We start from the raw sequence: 16,202 nt of genomic DNA, 5'->3' as shown, positions 1-16,202 counted from the left end.
AAAACCAAAAACTGACAGAGGAAAATCAAGCCTTAAAAAACAGAATTGACTATTATAGACTAATGCTTTCATGAGAAATCAAGAAACAATAAAGCAAAATCAAAGAAATGAAAAAATAGAGAGGAAAACATGAAATATCTTACTAAAAAAAAACAACTGACCTAGAAAATAGATCTAGGAGAGACAATTTGAGAATTATTGGACTACCTGAAAGCTATGGTCATGAAAAATCCTTGGATATTATATTGCAAATTATCAAAGATTATTGCCCATGGGTTCTCAAACAAGAAAATAAAATTAAAAATGAAAGAATTCACAGATCACCTCCAGAAAGAAATCCTTAAATGACAACTTCCAATAATATAATAGCTAAATTCAAGAGTCACCAAGATAAGGAAAAAAGACTTCAAACAGTCAGAAAGAAACCATTCAAATACCACGATCACACACATGGGTCACAGACCTACCCCACTCAAGTGTGAATGGGGTGTTTACACCTTTGGTGATTAAATCTAAAATGGGCAGATCTTCATAATCAAATTTAAGTATGGTGTTCTAAGAATAGTCAGGGGTTACAATTAAATCTTCACAATCAGGGGAGAGTTAAGTATTTTCATTGTTATAATTAGGGCAGTGTTAAATTTAATCTTCACAATATACAAAGATTGACCATGTATTAGGGTATGGAAATATTGCAAACAAATGCAGAAAAGAAGATATAATAAATGCATCTTTTTCAGATCATAATGCAATAAAAATTATAATTAGCAAGGGTCTGTGGAAAGGCAAATTTAAAATTAATTGGAAACTAAATAATCTACTACTTCAAAACTGGTGGGTCAAAAAAGAAATCATAGAAACAATTACAGACTTTATTAAAGAGAATTACAATGAGGAAACATCATATCAAAATCAATGAGATTCATTCAAAGCAGTATTCAGGGGGATATGTATGTCTCTGAGTGCCTATAGCAACAAAATAGAAAGGGAGGAGATCAATGAATCAGGCTTGCAACTTAAAAAAATTTAGAAAAAGGACAAATTAAAAATCTCCAGATAAAAACTATATTGGAAATCCTGAAAATTAATGGAAAAATTAATATAATTGAAATTAAAAGAACTATTGAACTCATAAATAAGACAAAGAACTGGTACTTTGAAAGAACAAATAAAACAGATAAAATATTGGTTAATCTAATAAAATAATAAAGAAAGAAGATAATCAAATTAACAGTATCAAGGATGAAAAGGGTGATCTCACCTCTAATGTAGAGGAAATTAAGGTAATTATTAAGAACTACTTTGCTTAATTATATGGCAATATATATGGCAATCTAGGTGAAATGGGTGAATATTTACAAAAATATAAATTGCCTAGATTAGCAAAAGTGGAAACAGAGTGTTTAAAAATCCTATCTCAGAAAAAGAAATTGAACAAACCATCAAGGAACTTCCTAAGAAAAATTCCCCAAGTCCAGAGGGATTGATAAGTGAATTCTATCAAACATTTAAAGAACAACTAACCCCAATACAATAGAATTATTTGACAAAATAAGCAAAGAAGGAATCTTACCTCATTCTTTTTATGACACAAATATGGTATTGATTCCAAAACCAGGCAGACCAAAAACACAGAGAGAAAACAACAGACCAACCTCCTTAATTAACATATTTATAAAATACAACACCCATTCCTATTGAAAACACTAGAAAGTATAGGAATAGAAGGGCCATTCCTCAAAATAAGAAACAGTATACATCTGAAACCATCAGCAAGTATCATCTTCAATGGGGACAAGTTAGAAACTTTCCCAATGAGATCAGGAGCGAAACAAGGATGCCCATTATCAACTCCATTATTTAATGTTGTACTAGAAACACTAGCAGTAGCAATTAGAGGGGAAAAAAGATATTAAAAGGATCAAAGTAGGCAATAAGGAAACTAAACAATCACTCTTTGCAGATAATATGATGGCATACTTAAAGAATCCTAGAAAATTAACTAAAAGGCTAGTGGAAATAATAACTTTAGCAAAGTTGCAGAATATAAGATAAATCCATATGAATCATCAGCATTTCTATATATTTCTAACAAAAATCAGCAATAGGAGTTAGAAAGGGAAATTCCATTTAAAAATCATTCTAGTCAATATAAAATATTTAGAAATCTAGTTGCCAAGACAAACATAGGAATTATATGAACACAACTACAAAATATTTTTCACATAATTAAAACTAGATCTAAATAACTGGAAAACATTAATTGCTCATGGGTAGGACAAGCTTATATAATAAAAAAAACAGTATGGGAAAAATTAGGTTTAAATCAACATCTTACAACTTATACCAAGATAAATTAAAAATGGGTAAATGATATAAATATAAAAATGAAATCATAAATAAATTAGGTGAACATAGAAGAGTATACCTGTCAGATCTGTGGGAAAGGAAGGAATTTAAGACAAAGCAAGAGATAGAGAATCTCAAATTCTCTCCTTCCTTACCTTCCTTCCCCCCTCACTGAGATAGTATACACTCTGATGTATATTTTACATGTTGTTGTTGGTTGTCTCTCGAACCGAGGATGACGGTTGTCTTTGTGCGTTTTTGTGCACAAAGACACCTGTGCATGAAGATTTAAGTGGAAAAGTCGATGCACAGAGACAGTCCCACTCTCTCGGCGTTGGAAGTCTGGGTCCATTGGCACTAAAAGTCGTTACACCTGGAGACTTCCTCAGCTGCATTGGATGGCCATGTTGTCTTTTGTGCTCCATCATGCCCTAAGCACTCCACAGTGCCTTGCTGCATCGCCATCTCAGTCGTTGAACCTTCTTGTTGGTTTCTTCCGCCTGTTCCGCCAAAGCAGTCTTCACATGCTGGGTGAGCAAAGCCCTAGTTCACCCGGGGTCGATGTCAACCCGATGGCTACCCTCACAAGGTACAATGTACAATATACATGTACAATCATATAAAACATTTTCCCATATCAATTCTTTTAAGGAACAAAATGTGAACACCAAAAAATGAAGAAAGTGATATAGAGTATGTTTTGGTCTGGTTTCAGATTCCTTAGGTTCCTTCTCTGGAAGTAGATGGCATATTTCATGGATTCCATTGGCATTGACTTGGATCATTGTATTGTTGAAAATATCTAACTTATTCACAGTTTTTCATTGTACATTATTGCTGTTACTATGTATAATGTTCTCCTGGTTCAGTTTACTTCACTCTGCATCAGTTCACTTAAACCTTTCCAGGTTTTCCTGAAATACCCTTGTTCATCATTTCTTACAACACAATAGTATTCCATTTTACTTATACACCAGAACTTTTGCAGCCATTCACCAATTGATAAGTATCCCCTCACTTTCCAATTCTTTGCCAACACAAAAAGAGCTACTATAAAATTTTAAACACATACATATACATTTATGTAACAAATACAGTTTTTTTCTTTTTTAAAAAATCTCTTTGAGATGCAGACCTAATAATGGTATTGTTGAGTCAAAGAGTATACAAAGGGTATACATGGTAGCACAGACCTTTGGACAAAGATACAAATTGCACTCCCAAATGGTTTAATCAGTTCACAACCTTTCCTAGAGTGCATTAATTTTTGTCACTCCCATCCCAGTGTGACAGACCTTTCCTACCAATTTTCCAAGTTGTGTTGGGGAAAAAAATTGTTTCATTACAGCTTTTTGTGAGTACTCTTGCTCTAGAATTTGTTTTGAGGCATTATATCAAAGTTGTTTGGAGGGTAATTTGGTGGATATCAGACTGGTCCCTGTCCTTTCTCTGTCATCTTGGCTCCATCCTTCCATCCTCTATTTTTTTTTGAGAACACAGCTAAAGTAGAAATTTATTTTGCATGACTATATCTATTAATAATAGGATGTGTTTTTCTTGCCCTCTTATTGAGTGGGGTGGGGTAAAGGGAAGGAGAAAATTTGGAACTGAAAAAAAAGTAAAAAATCTCTGTGCTAAGAAAGAAAATTACCTCTAATTATGTGTAAGAGGTTAAGTGGTTTAATCATAGTCATATAGCTCGTCTATATCAGAAGTGAAATTTGAACCCAAGTTTTCCTGACTTCAAGCCTGGCCAGCCTTCTATCCACTATGCTATATCATTTTCCCTATCTTATATAATAACAAGAAGTGTCTTTAAAATTCTAGGGCAGCTTATATCTATCACTGAGCATCAGAGAAGGCAAATTATTTTAGTGCAATCCCATGAAAAATAGAATTAAGAAAGTAAAACTCAGCAATGGGGGGGGGGAGAAGGAAACACAATATAAGAGTCTTCTCTTTCCTAAAGATTTCCCAAAGAAAACCAACTCTAAGTATCCATTTTGGGGGGAATTATCACGTTACTATTTCTATCCATTACCATGGATACTTAAGAGTTAACTATCTTATCAAGTGCAGGTGAGCAAAATGGAATCCATTTGATCTGAAAATGAATTAGGCCATGGTAAGTTCCCTTGGTCCAAGGATAAATGCCATGGAAATTAAAGAAAATAGTTCTAATGTCATAAAACAGCACAGGTCACTGATAGGGCAAAATGATTACTATCATCATTATTAATATTACTTTGCATTTAGATAGCTCCTTTCCTCTGAAAAATTCATTTTTATTCCATGCCATTGCTTATGGATCTCTTTAGCCCTTCAAATTCCTGGGGTACATAGTTCTCATGTAGAAGAAATGTGCAGTCAGGTGGGGAGTGAGCAATTAACCTTTAAGCTTAAATAAGTTTTCTTTCTTCAAGTAACATAGGAATACACTAGTCTTTACAATACTGACTATTTTTAAGTCCTTTTTTGAGTGGATACTGACATAGATTTTAAAGCCAAAAACACAACTTTTAAGTACTGAACTAGTGTTTAAGGAAAATAATTCTAACTAAAAATAGTATCATATCATTACATAACATGCAATACATTGACAAATGTAGGTACTTGTTCAAAACACCCCCTACCTAAGACAATAATGAAATTGTGTAGTATACTCCAAACAGAGCAATAATAGGATAATCCATGGGAATGGGGAAAAGGGTGAAGATCAAAACACTTATATTAATTTGACTCAGTAAATCATCATTTCACCATTCTTTGCATATTACCTGGCCCATTAGACTATGAGTTCCTCAAAAACAGGGGTTCTTTTTTGGCCTTTCTTTGAATCTCCACTATTTAACATGATGTCTGGGACATAGTAGGCACTTAGTAAATGCTAGTTGATTGACTGACCATCTGAAAGAGGCCTTTACTGATTACCCCTCCCCTTCATGCTAGTGTCTTCTTTCTAGAATTCCAATCTAGTGATACTGGCCCTTTTGTTATTTCATGAACAAGACACTCTTATCTCTCAGCTCTGGGTATTTTTTCTCTGATTGTCCCCCATGCCTAGAATAGTCTCCTTCCTCAACTCTGCCAACTGATTTCCCTGGATTCCTTTAAGTCCCCACTAAAATCTCTTCTACAAAAAGCCTTTCCCAAAACCTCTTGATTCTCGTAGCTTCTCTATTTTAATTATTTCCTATTTATTCTGTATAAAGCTTGCTGATATATAGTTATATGTTGTCTCCCTCATTATATTGTGAGCTCCTTGAGAATGGAGGTCATCTTTTGTATCTTTTTCTGTCCTATATGGTATCTGGAACATAGTAGATTCTGAATAAATGTCTGTTGACTGACATTATATTCTGCCATCAGAGTCACTTATTTTTTAAAAATTAATTTATTGATTGATTTACAATATTTTTCCATGGTTACATGATTCATGACCTCTCCCTCCTTTCTTCCCTCCCCCTTCCAGAGCTGACAAGCACTTCCACTTGGTTATACATGTATTAGTGCTCAAAACCTATTGCCATATTATTTGTATTTGTAATAGAGTGATCTTTTAAAACCAAAACCCCCAATCATATACCCATAAAACCACAGAGTCACTTCCTTTTTAGGAAAATGTAGTATGGGAATTTTCCTCTTTGATTCCTCTGAAAATAGGCATGAAGTGAGGGAAGATAAGGATAGGTAATACAAGAAAACTGAAATCCCAATGGATTTACTTGTCATTGTGGTAGAGAGCCTTGGATTTGGAATCCCAAGATCTCATTTAGAATTTCAGCTCACCTCCTTGCTACTTATATGAGCCTAAATAAGGATTTTTCCCCTCTAGCTCTCTGTTTCCTAATCTATATAATTATAGTATTAGATCAAATAATCTCTTAGATCCTTTCTAGCTCTAAATCTATTCTCTTATTATATGATTCATGAATCCAAAAGGGATGCAACAGCCTGACTCCCTTTGCCCTTTACTCTGTAACCAGAGTTGACATTGAAGTAAGTTAGCAATCCAAACATAAATTCTGTTCTTGATGCTTGCTTGCTTCTGGCAGATGTGCCATTACTCTAATGGGCCAGTCTTCCAAAATCTGGCAAACAGAATGCAAGTTATAGAGAATGAAGCATAGTACTTTAAGGGTTACATGGCTCTTTCCTCACAAAAAAAATGATTTGTTTAAAGAGCAATCAGCTAGGAATTAGCAAAATGCAGGTTCAAATCCCACTTCAGCTGCCTTGTAGCTCCATGATTTGGGACCACTTGACCTCTCTCTGCCTCAATTTCCTTATCTGAAAAATAGGTGGGAAGGTCCTTTCTAGTTCTAAGTCCATGATATTATGATCTAAATCTGTGAGAGAAGTTAAAATTTAAAATCATAGAATAATAACATCAATAACTTATACCTAGAAGGGAACTTAGAATTCAGAAGTCATGTACTCAAATATTCTCTAACATCAGGACTGTAACATAATTTTAATTCTCCCTATCTCTTAAGCCTATGAGAGTTCAATGGGTTGGTTGTAAATTTAAGTGTTTTACCTGTAGGCAATAAAATTTTGACTGAGAAACTCTCATCACATTGCAACTCTTCATTTCACAGATGAAGTAGCTTAAGTTAAAAGACTTGTCCAGTCACTTATTGGAAAAACCAAGACTAGACTTGGGTCTCCAGACCCCTGGTCCAGTGCTCTTTTCATTAAACTCCCACCTTTACATAACTGTGAAAAAGATACAGATTAAAACTTCTATGTGACTTGAGGATAACTAATCTAGTAGTAGAGTCTATTTCTTTAAATTATATGAAAATGGAGGAATTATTTATTCATTAAGGCTCAGCAAAAATCAAACCACCTCTTCCTTGAAGACCTCTATGAACACCCTAAGCTTGGCATGATTTCTCCCCTCCTCTAAGCACTGACAACAACTACTATTAATCTAGCACCCATAATCTATCATTCTGAGTCATTGACATGATTTTCCTGAGGCCATAAAATCAGTAAATAAACAGAGCTAAATTTCTAACTTACTCCTTCTATTTAATGTAGCTTCTATTAGGTCAAATTGACTTATGATGCCCCTGTTCAATGAGTACTTAAATTGGGGATTGAGAAAAAGGAGAGGGTGAGAGAAGATCTACCCCAAACCAGAGAAGATGGTGAAGATCCTGGATGAGAACACAAGTCCTTTGAAGATTGGTAGATTATATATAAAAGTCATATACCTGCAAAAATTCTGATAAACAATTATCTTGAAATTCTTTCTGAAGTTAGACAAATGCAATCTAATGCTTACCAATGTTATTCAAGTTTCATTTTCTTCCATACAGGACAATAAGTTGCCAGTGTCTTCCCAGCATGATTCTTAAATACATTTATTAATATGAAATAACACCAGGGAAAATCGAAATTAACCCATCAGAATAAAAGAGCATTAATTAAGCAAATGTTTGAATGAAATTAACATCTTCCAATTTTGCCACCCAGTGACTAATATTTTTTTTAAATCTAAGAACAGCTATTATGATAATCTTAACTGTGATGAACACTTTGTATGTTAATGTGGATGCAAATTATAATGGAGAAGGCATTTCTTTTGTCACTTACCATTTGTTAATATCTACTTAATGCAAAGCCCTATTCCTTCCATATCATCCTGTATATATTTGAGTGTTTTACTATGCAAACCTAATCAGAATTTTCAACCAAGATTATTTTTTTTTACAAGGTGTGGAGAAAAGGGGTTCCAACTTACCAGGAAATCTGCTGTGGAGGTTAGCATCACAGTTGTAGCCATTGAACTGTGCAGTCCCAGGAAGGACCTTAATTGTTAGCAGGAATAGTAACCATGCTCGGTCCATTGCAAAGCCTGGAAAAAAGGATTATCTTGTAAGCACATGCCTACCATAATTCATTTAGCTGATTATCCAAATGATTGAGTTCCCAAACATTGGTCCCACAGGTCACACCTCTATCATCAAAGTGAAGTAGAAGGTTAAATGATTATTAGGAAAATTCAAGAAAAGATTTTGGCCTGAAATACCTCAAATACAGATAATGATCTTAATATTTAGTTTCACTTTTCCAGGAAGTCCTCCCTAAGCATTATGCAGTAAAGATCTAAAGAGGGATCACAGGAAAGGGGCCTATTTAACAGTGAGAGGAAGATGTCTCATTTTCTATCAATATGATGGCAAGGAATGTAATTATCCAGCAGATTAGAGCAACATAGATTACCAGAGTAACTAATTATCTGTATCTTCACTTCAGATTTCCTTCTAAAAATCAAATCATGGAGACACTTCAACACACTTAATTATTTTAATTGTGGAGAGTTTTTTTAGCTCTCTTTTTGCAATATAGATGATGGAAAAATAATTTTTTTACAAATTCTTAGATGATTAATAATTTTAGCTGGCCCTATATAAAAAGTCTACTGTTTGATCATTTTTTTCAAAGAACCATGAGGAGAGGAGGAGAAGAGGATGGTAGTTTAGAATAGGATAATGGCCAGAAATTGCTTTATGGAAAACCATTCTTTCTTTACCATCTGTTCACTGGCAAAAAAAAACTATTTTAGTTATGAGAACAATGAAGACTGAAAGGAATTTGAGATTAAAACAAAAACAAAACATAATGTGCAATAGATTACAGAAATATAATAATTACAGAATCCGCTTAATCCTTTAATAACATAATGACTGTACATACTATCATTTTTAGATATCACTTAATATTTTTTATTTCTGTGTTCTAATGCAAACCTTTTTAATGTGGCTTCTAAAAGTTCCTCTCTCAGAGACTAACTGGGGTAATTAGAAAATGATAGCTCAAATATTTACCTCTAAATTTTTTTCTACTACAGATGAAACCTCAAATGAAATATTTGTTTCCTGAGTGCTTTTGCACAGGGAGTCTCTCTGGTCAGTCAGTCCATAAGCATGTATTTCTTAAATAATATTTTATTTTTTCCAATTAAATGTAAAATCAATTTTTATCATATGCTTTTGAAAACCTTTGAGATCCAAATTCTCTCCTTTTTCCCTCCTCTCCACTTTATGACAAGGCAAACAATTTTATATAGGGCACACATGTATAATCATGCAAAACATTTCCATATTAGTCACTTTGCAAAAGAAAATACAGACAAAAAATAAATAAAATTTTAAAACCAAAGAAAAATTAAGAAAGTTTTTTAAAAGTTTTCTTTGATCTGCATTTAGCCTCCATAAGTTCTTTCTATGGAGGTGGATAGAATTATTCATGAGTCCTTCAAAATTGTTTTGCATCACTCTATTATTAAAAAAAAGTTAAATCAATTGTTCAGTTGATCATAATACAATTTTGTTTTTATTGTGTACAATGTTCTGCTTCTATTCATTTCAGTTTGTATCAGTTGGTATAAGTCTTCCAGGTTTGAGGTGGTACTCCAGACTTATTTTTAATTTGCATTTCTCTAATCAATAGTAATTTAGAGTATTTTTTCTTATGACTAAGATAGCTTTCATTTCTTCTTCTGAAAACTGATTTTTCATATCTTTTGACCATTTAACCAAATGGAAAATGAATTATATTCTTATAAATTACATTCAATTCTCTATATATTTAAGAAGCAAGGCCTTGAGAGAATTTTGCTTGAAATTTTTTTCCTCTGCTATCTATTTTCCCTCTAATCTTAATTGCATTAGTTTTATTTGTGCAATTTTTTAAATTTAATATAATCAAAATTATCTCTTTTATATCCCATAATATTCTCTGTCTCTTGGTTGGTCATAAATTCTTCCTTAATCCATAAAAATCTGACACATAAACTATTCCATGCTATCCTAATTTGCTTATGGTTTCACTCTTTATGACTAAATCAATATCTTGGCATACGGTGTGAGATGTTGGTCAATACCTAGTTTCTGCCAAACTACTTCCCAGTTTTCCCAGAATTTTTTGTCAAATAATGAGTTCCTGTCCCCAAACCTGGGATCTTTATGTTTTTAATCAAATATTAGATTATTAATATCATTACTTAATTAATCTATTCCACTGATCCACAACTATCTCTCTTAGTCCATACCAGATTATTTTGATGATTACTATTTTGCAATATAGTTTAGTATCTGCTACAGCTTAGGCCACTTTCCTTCACATTTTTTTATTCATTTCCTTGATATCTTGGCCTTTTGTTCTTCCAGATTAATTTTGTTATTATTTTTTTCTAGTCTTATAAAATAATGTATGATAGTTTGATTGGTATGGAACTGAATAAGTAAATTAACTAGGTAGAATTATCATAAATATTATATTCTCAGTCTACCAATGAGCAATTAAAATTTGTCCAATTATTCAGATCTGACTTTATTTGTATGAATAGTGTTTTGTAATTGTGTTCATATAGTCTGTGGGTTTGTCTTGGCATGTATACTCTGAAATAGTTTATATTGTCTATAATTATTTTAAATGGAATTTCTGTTTTTATTTCTTGCTGCTGGACATTGTTGGTAATATTCAAGAATCCTAATGATCAATAGTCATTTATTAAGCACTTGTTATATTCTGGGCACTGTGCTAAACATCAAGGATAGAAAGAATGGTAAAAGATAGTCTCTGCTCTGGAGGAACTTACAATCTGATGTGGAAAGAAAATGTGCAAATAACTATGCACAAACAAGCTATCCACAGGGCAAAGTAGAAATAACCAAGAGAGGGTAGGTATGGTATTAAAAGGGATCAAGAAAGGCTTCCTGTAGAAGGTTTTTACCTTTTAGCTGGTACTTGAAGCCAGGGAAGCCAGGAGGCAGATATGAGTTGTGAGTAAAGAGTTATAGGCGTTAAGGATAGCCACTGAAAATGCCAGGAGTCAGGAAATGGAGTGTTTGCAAGAAACATGGAAGGGGGACATTGTCACTGGATATAAGAGTACATGAAGAGACACATGGTGATGTTGTTGTTCCCCCATGATTTTGAAGAAGTCATGGGATGATGTCGTGACTTGCACATAAATTGGATTTAAGTGAAGCACAGTTGTATAGAATCACCAGCCTCACTCTCCCTTCCAGAGTTATCAAATTTCAGAGGCAAGTCAAAAGTCAGGTTGATCAGTGATAGCCTGGAATACAATGGATGACCTTGGTGCCTTGGATATCTAACCAACCTCTAAGTGCTCCACAGTATCTGCTTTAGCTGCTTTCATGGCAGTTGGAACAAATTGTTCTCTTCTGTTCATTCTATTGGAGGAAGTCTTCACATGCTCAGGGTAGGCATTCCCCTAATTCATCAAGGCCATAGATGTTACAATTTCTTAGAGCTACAGGTGAGAATTCTTTAAAAGATGGACATCAAAGGTGGATGAGCAGCCCTGAAAAGAGCTTGGCCAACCCTTACACTAGAAGTGCTAGTCCTTGAACACACTGCATGATGTGTAAAAAGATTTCAAAGGAGGAGAACAGGTTATTAAGGGCTTTGAATGCAAAATAAGGGATTGCATATTTGATGCTGATATGATAGGGAGCTACTACAATTTATTGAATGGACAAGGGAAGTGACATTGTCATACCTGAGCTTTAGGAAAATCATTTTGGTGGCTGAGTGGAGAATAAACTGGAGTGAGGCAGACTCACCAGCAGGCTCTTACAATAGTTCAGGCATGAAGTGATAAGTTCCTCAATCAAGGTATTAGCAGTGTCAGAGAAGAGAAGAGGGTATATGTCTGAGATGTTACAAAGGCAAAATTAATGGGTCTTAACAACAGGTTGGATATGGGAAGTGAGAGAAAATGAGGATGAAAAAAATTTTGACATGTATAATTTAAGACATCTACAGGGAATACAGTTCAAGATGTCCAATAGGCATTCAGAGTTTTGAGACTATAAATCTACAGAGAAGTTGGGGGAGGAGAAGTAGATTTGAGAATTATTAGTACAAAGGTGTCTAACTTGCATTTACTCTACCACCTTCTCCTCTTTAGACAGAATATCTAGTTATCTTATGTGTGTCACCCAGGTGTTACCACTTCTTTCACAAATGATCCTCTCAGATGTTTGTTCATTCTCCAACTTGAAATTAATAAGCACTTTCTAATTTTCTAATATTATTTCACTTGACTTTCACAGCAACCCTAGAAATCAGATACTATTATTATCTCCATTTTACAGTTAAGGAAAGTGAGCTAAATAGAGGTTAAGAGACTTGTCCAGGGTCATACAGTTAGGAAATGCCTCAGGCTGGATTTGAACTCAGGTCTTCTTGACTTCAGGACCAGCACTCCCTCTGCTGGAACACCAACCCATAAACTTCATATTACTTGATCTATGCATATACCTACTTACATATTTACATGTTATATCCTTCCAGTAGAAAGCAAGTTCCCAGTTAGCTAGCCTATTTCATTTTTTTTTTATTTCCAGTGCCTTGCATACAGTTGATTCTTAATTGTTTGTTAAATTAGATTGAAATTAAGTCTATTTTTGTTGTGCCTATACAACAAAAAAAAAGTAGAAACTGTAAATAGCTACATCAGAGAGTGACTTCAAAGTGCTTTATTTTGTTTGTTTTATTTTCATCTTGAATTATTGCTGAGAATTTGGGCATTCTAGCTATCCTGAAAAAGACCTCAATCTTTAGTTGACCAATCAAGTATTTAGCATTAGGAAGGAAATAAAAATTGCATTTGAACCAACATGACAGAATACAGAGTTTATAGACAGGAAAGTCACTTTGGAGAGGATGTGGGAAAAGAGAGTATGAGTTTACTTTCAAAAATAGATGAAAAAGAATATTAATTCAACCACTGGTTCCTTCCAAAGCTTCTATAACACTCCCTACAGTAATATTTGGGTCAATATTTATTTATCAATTTATCTATGTTCCATTAGAGCCAAAATGCCCACCCCATTGAACATCATTCATGAAGATCTCCTGGTCAATACCCTAAATCCCAGACAGGCCTTAGGGCTCATTTAGCTACCTTAATGAGCATCCAGTAAGGTCAGAAAAATTCCAGAGAAGTCTCCTTAATCCATTATGTCCTCTAGAAGACATTTATTACAAGCACTGGTCCCCAAAAGTTGGAGAACCCCTGAAAGAACAGCTTGACTCTGAGTAGTAACCCAGGTCATGCCCTCCTTCATACCCAGCACCCTTCCAACAGAGGTTACATCTATACAACTTGTAAATCATATGGATCTTATAAAATAGAATGTTTTCATTGTTTCAGATTAAATCACAAATGGTATGGGTAGGGGACAAAAGAAGATTGTGTTATAACTCATTACATAAGCACTAGATCTCATCAAAGAATTATCCTTTGCTGAAAAGAAATGGCCTAGTACATGACATGAGGTGGTGGAAAATACAAAACCAGCTTACATAGTATTGAAGTCATACTCAAGTGGCACGTAGTGTTAAAAGATATGTTGGAAGGTAAACATCAAAGTTTTGTGGCATAAGGTAGGGACATGTGCTCACCTTGGCTCCAGGAAACCCTGGTGAAAAAGAACACAGATATTATTATCTCCATGTCACAAATAAGGAATCTGAGTACGAGTCACTTTACAGAGGTTAAGTGATTCACTCATTATCATAAAAGTCATTAAGTAGCCAAGCCAGGATTTGAACCCTGGTCCATAACTCTTTCAATTATATTATACTGACATTGAAGATATGCTGCTATGTGAATGCAGCTCATGAATAATAACCATCTCTGTACCATGGACAATTAAATTTTTGATGATGGTCATTATTCTATATTTTGTCTAGTGTAGAAGTGGAACAGAGTAAGAAAGTTTTAAAAATATGTACATGTAGCTCAAGTTGTCCTGACCATTCTCACAGTTGGTAGTTATAAGAAAAGAGATCTCTTAAATTGTTGGTTGTCATATAAGCCAGCCTTAGACCTGGGACCACCCTTTGAAAAACAGTTTGTGACAGCTCAAAATGGGTTCATATTTTGATTATTAAAGGTCACATGATTTTAAATAACGAGACGAGAACCAGATCAGACAGCTTCCACAGTTATAGGTAGTGAGAGGTTCTTAATCAAATGAAAGAGAAAAGTGATCATGAAAGATAAAATAGATAATTTCTATTACATGAAATTTGAAAGTTTCTACATGAAAACTATCAATGCAACTTAGGTAACATGAAATGCTGCCAGATTGCAAATTTTTTCCACATCAAGTATCTCTGATAAGGTTTTCATATCCAAAGTATTTAAGGGATTCATGCAAATACATAAAGCCAAGAGACATTATCTAATGAATAAGTGATCAAAGAATATGAAATAAGAGTTTATAAAAGAACTACATCCTCTCAAAAACCATATAAAAGTTTGGTTCAAATCACTAATAACAAGAGAAAAGCAAGTCAAAACAAGTCTGAAGATTGACATCACACCCAGCAAATTGGCAAAAATAAACAAAGATGGAAATATTCAATGTCAAAGGGGCTGTTGAAAGACAATCACTGCAGGACACTAACAGTAGAGTTGTGAACTGTTCTAACAACTCTGGAAAGCATTTTGGACTTATACTAAGAAAATGGCTAAAATATATGTTTGAACCCAATCTCTACTAGGGATATAATTGCTTAAGGCAAATGAAAAACAGAAAGGTATCATTATTTATAGCAGAAATTTTTATTGTAACAATGAACTAGAAACAAAGTAGGCATATGAATGTAATAGAATATTACTGGATAGTGAGAAATGATACATATGAAGATCTCAGAGAAGCTTATGAAGATATAATAAACTGATACAAAGTAAAATAAATCAGGCAAAAAAAATAATAATCCTAATAACAAACTAAATGAATGAAAATGGAAAGAACAAAGCCCCCATAAATGAGAGCTAGACAATTATAATGATCAAGTTTGTCCCTCAAAAAGAGATGAGAAAATACATGTGTCACCTACCATCATTCCAAAATGGAAAAAAAATGTATGTATGATACTTCTAAGTTTAGTCTGCATTAACATATTTTCCATCACTGCCTTGTCTGGAAATCAAGAAAAAAGTTAATCATGATGATTTGTAGCAACTGAGTAGGAAGGGGGAAAGGACAGTGCAATGGATATATTCAAAAATGAAGAACGAAAAGATATCAACAAGATTTAAAATAAAAATTTGTGTCATGGTTGATACAAATGCAAAGTCAGTGTTGGAAAGGCCAATATATTAATGTTCGTGTAAATGTGAATTGGATCAATCATTCTGGAAAAACATTTGGAATTATGTGAAAAAAAACTTGCTAAACTGTTCAAGTTCTGGCCTCAAGAGCCTTAGATTGGGTCTATGCCCCAATGAGGTCAATGTAAGGGAAAAAAAAGCAAAAGAAAGGTCCCATATATATATATATGTAATGTTTATGGTAGCATTTTTTAGACTAGGAAAAAGAACAACAACCACCTGGAAACCAAATAAATGTCCATTAATTAGGGACTAGGGACATGAATTGTGATATAACAATATAACGGAATACTATTGTGTTTTAAGAAATGATAAATGTGAATAATTCATAGAAATATGGGAAGACGTAAATGAACTTTTGAAAAGTGAAGTAAGAAGAATCAGGAGAACATGTTATTTATATATACACATATATGACTATAATATCATACATCAAAACAACACAGAAAGTCAAACTCTGATTATTTGGAATTACCAATACACATAATAAAGCATTTATTTTTTTTTTTACTCTCAGCAGATATATGAGCAACCACGGATATAGAATGTGGCATATATTGTCAAATGTAGTCATTGTCTTGGCTGACTTTGCTAAACCATAAAATGAAGCATTCCCTTGAGGGGAGGATATACTTGCAAAATGACTGGAACAAAAACAAAAGGGAGCAATAAGTGTTTT

At 33.7% G+C, this 16,202-nt stretch overlaps 1 protein-coding gene across 1 annotated transcript in view; it reads right to left on the bottom strand.

Moving 5' to 3' along the window:
* The window catches only part of ZPLD1 (zona pellucida like domain containing 1), a 64,296-nt gene extending 56,088 nt beyond the window's left edge, over nt 1-8,208 (bottom strand). The window contains 1 exon segment of the mRNA XM_001363436.4: nt 8,102-8,208. Coding sequence (XP_001363473.2) covers nt 8,102-8,207 — 106 coding nt within the window. The 5' untranslated portion in view covers nt 8,208.
* Nucleotides 8,209-16,202: the final 7,994 nt, after the last annotated feature.

This window comes from Monodelphis domestica, chromosome 4 (assembly GCF_027887165.1).
Source record: "Monodelphis domestica isolate mMonDom1 chromosome 4, mMonDom1.pri, whole genome shotgun sequence".
Classification (NCBI taxonomy): domain Eukaryota; kingdom Metazoa; phylum Chordata; class Mammalia; order Didelphimorphia; family Didelphidae; genus Monodelphis; species Monodelphis domestica.
The sequence above is the reverse complement of the archived record's forward strand: the minus strand, read 5'-3'. Positions and strand labels throughout refer to the sequence as shown.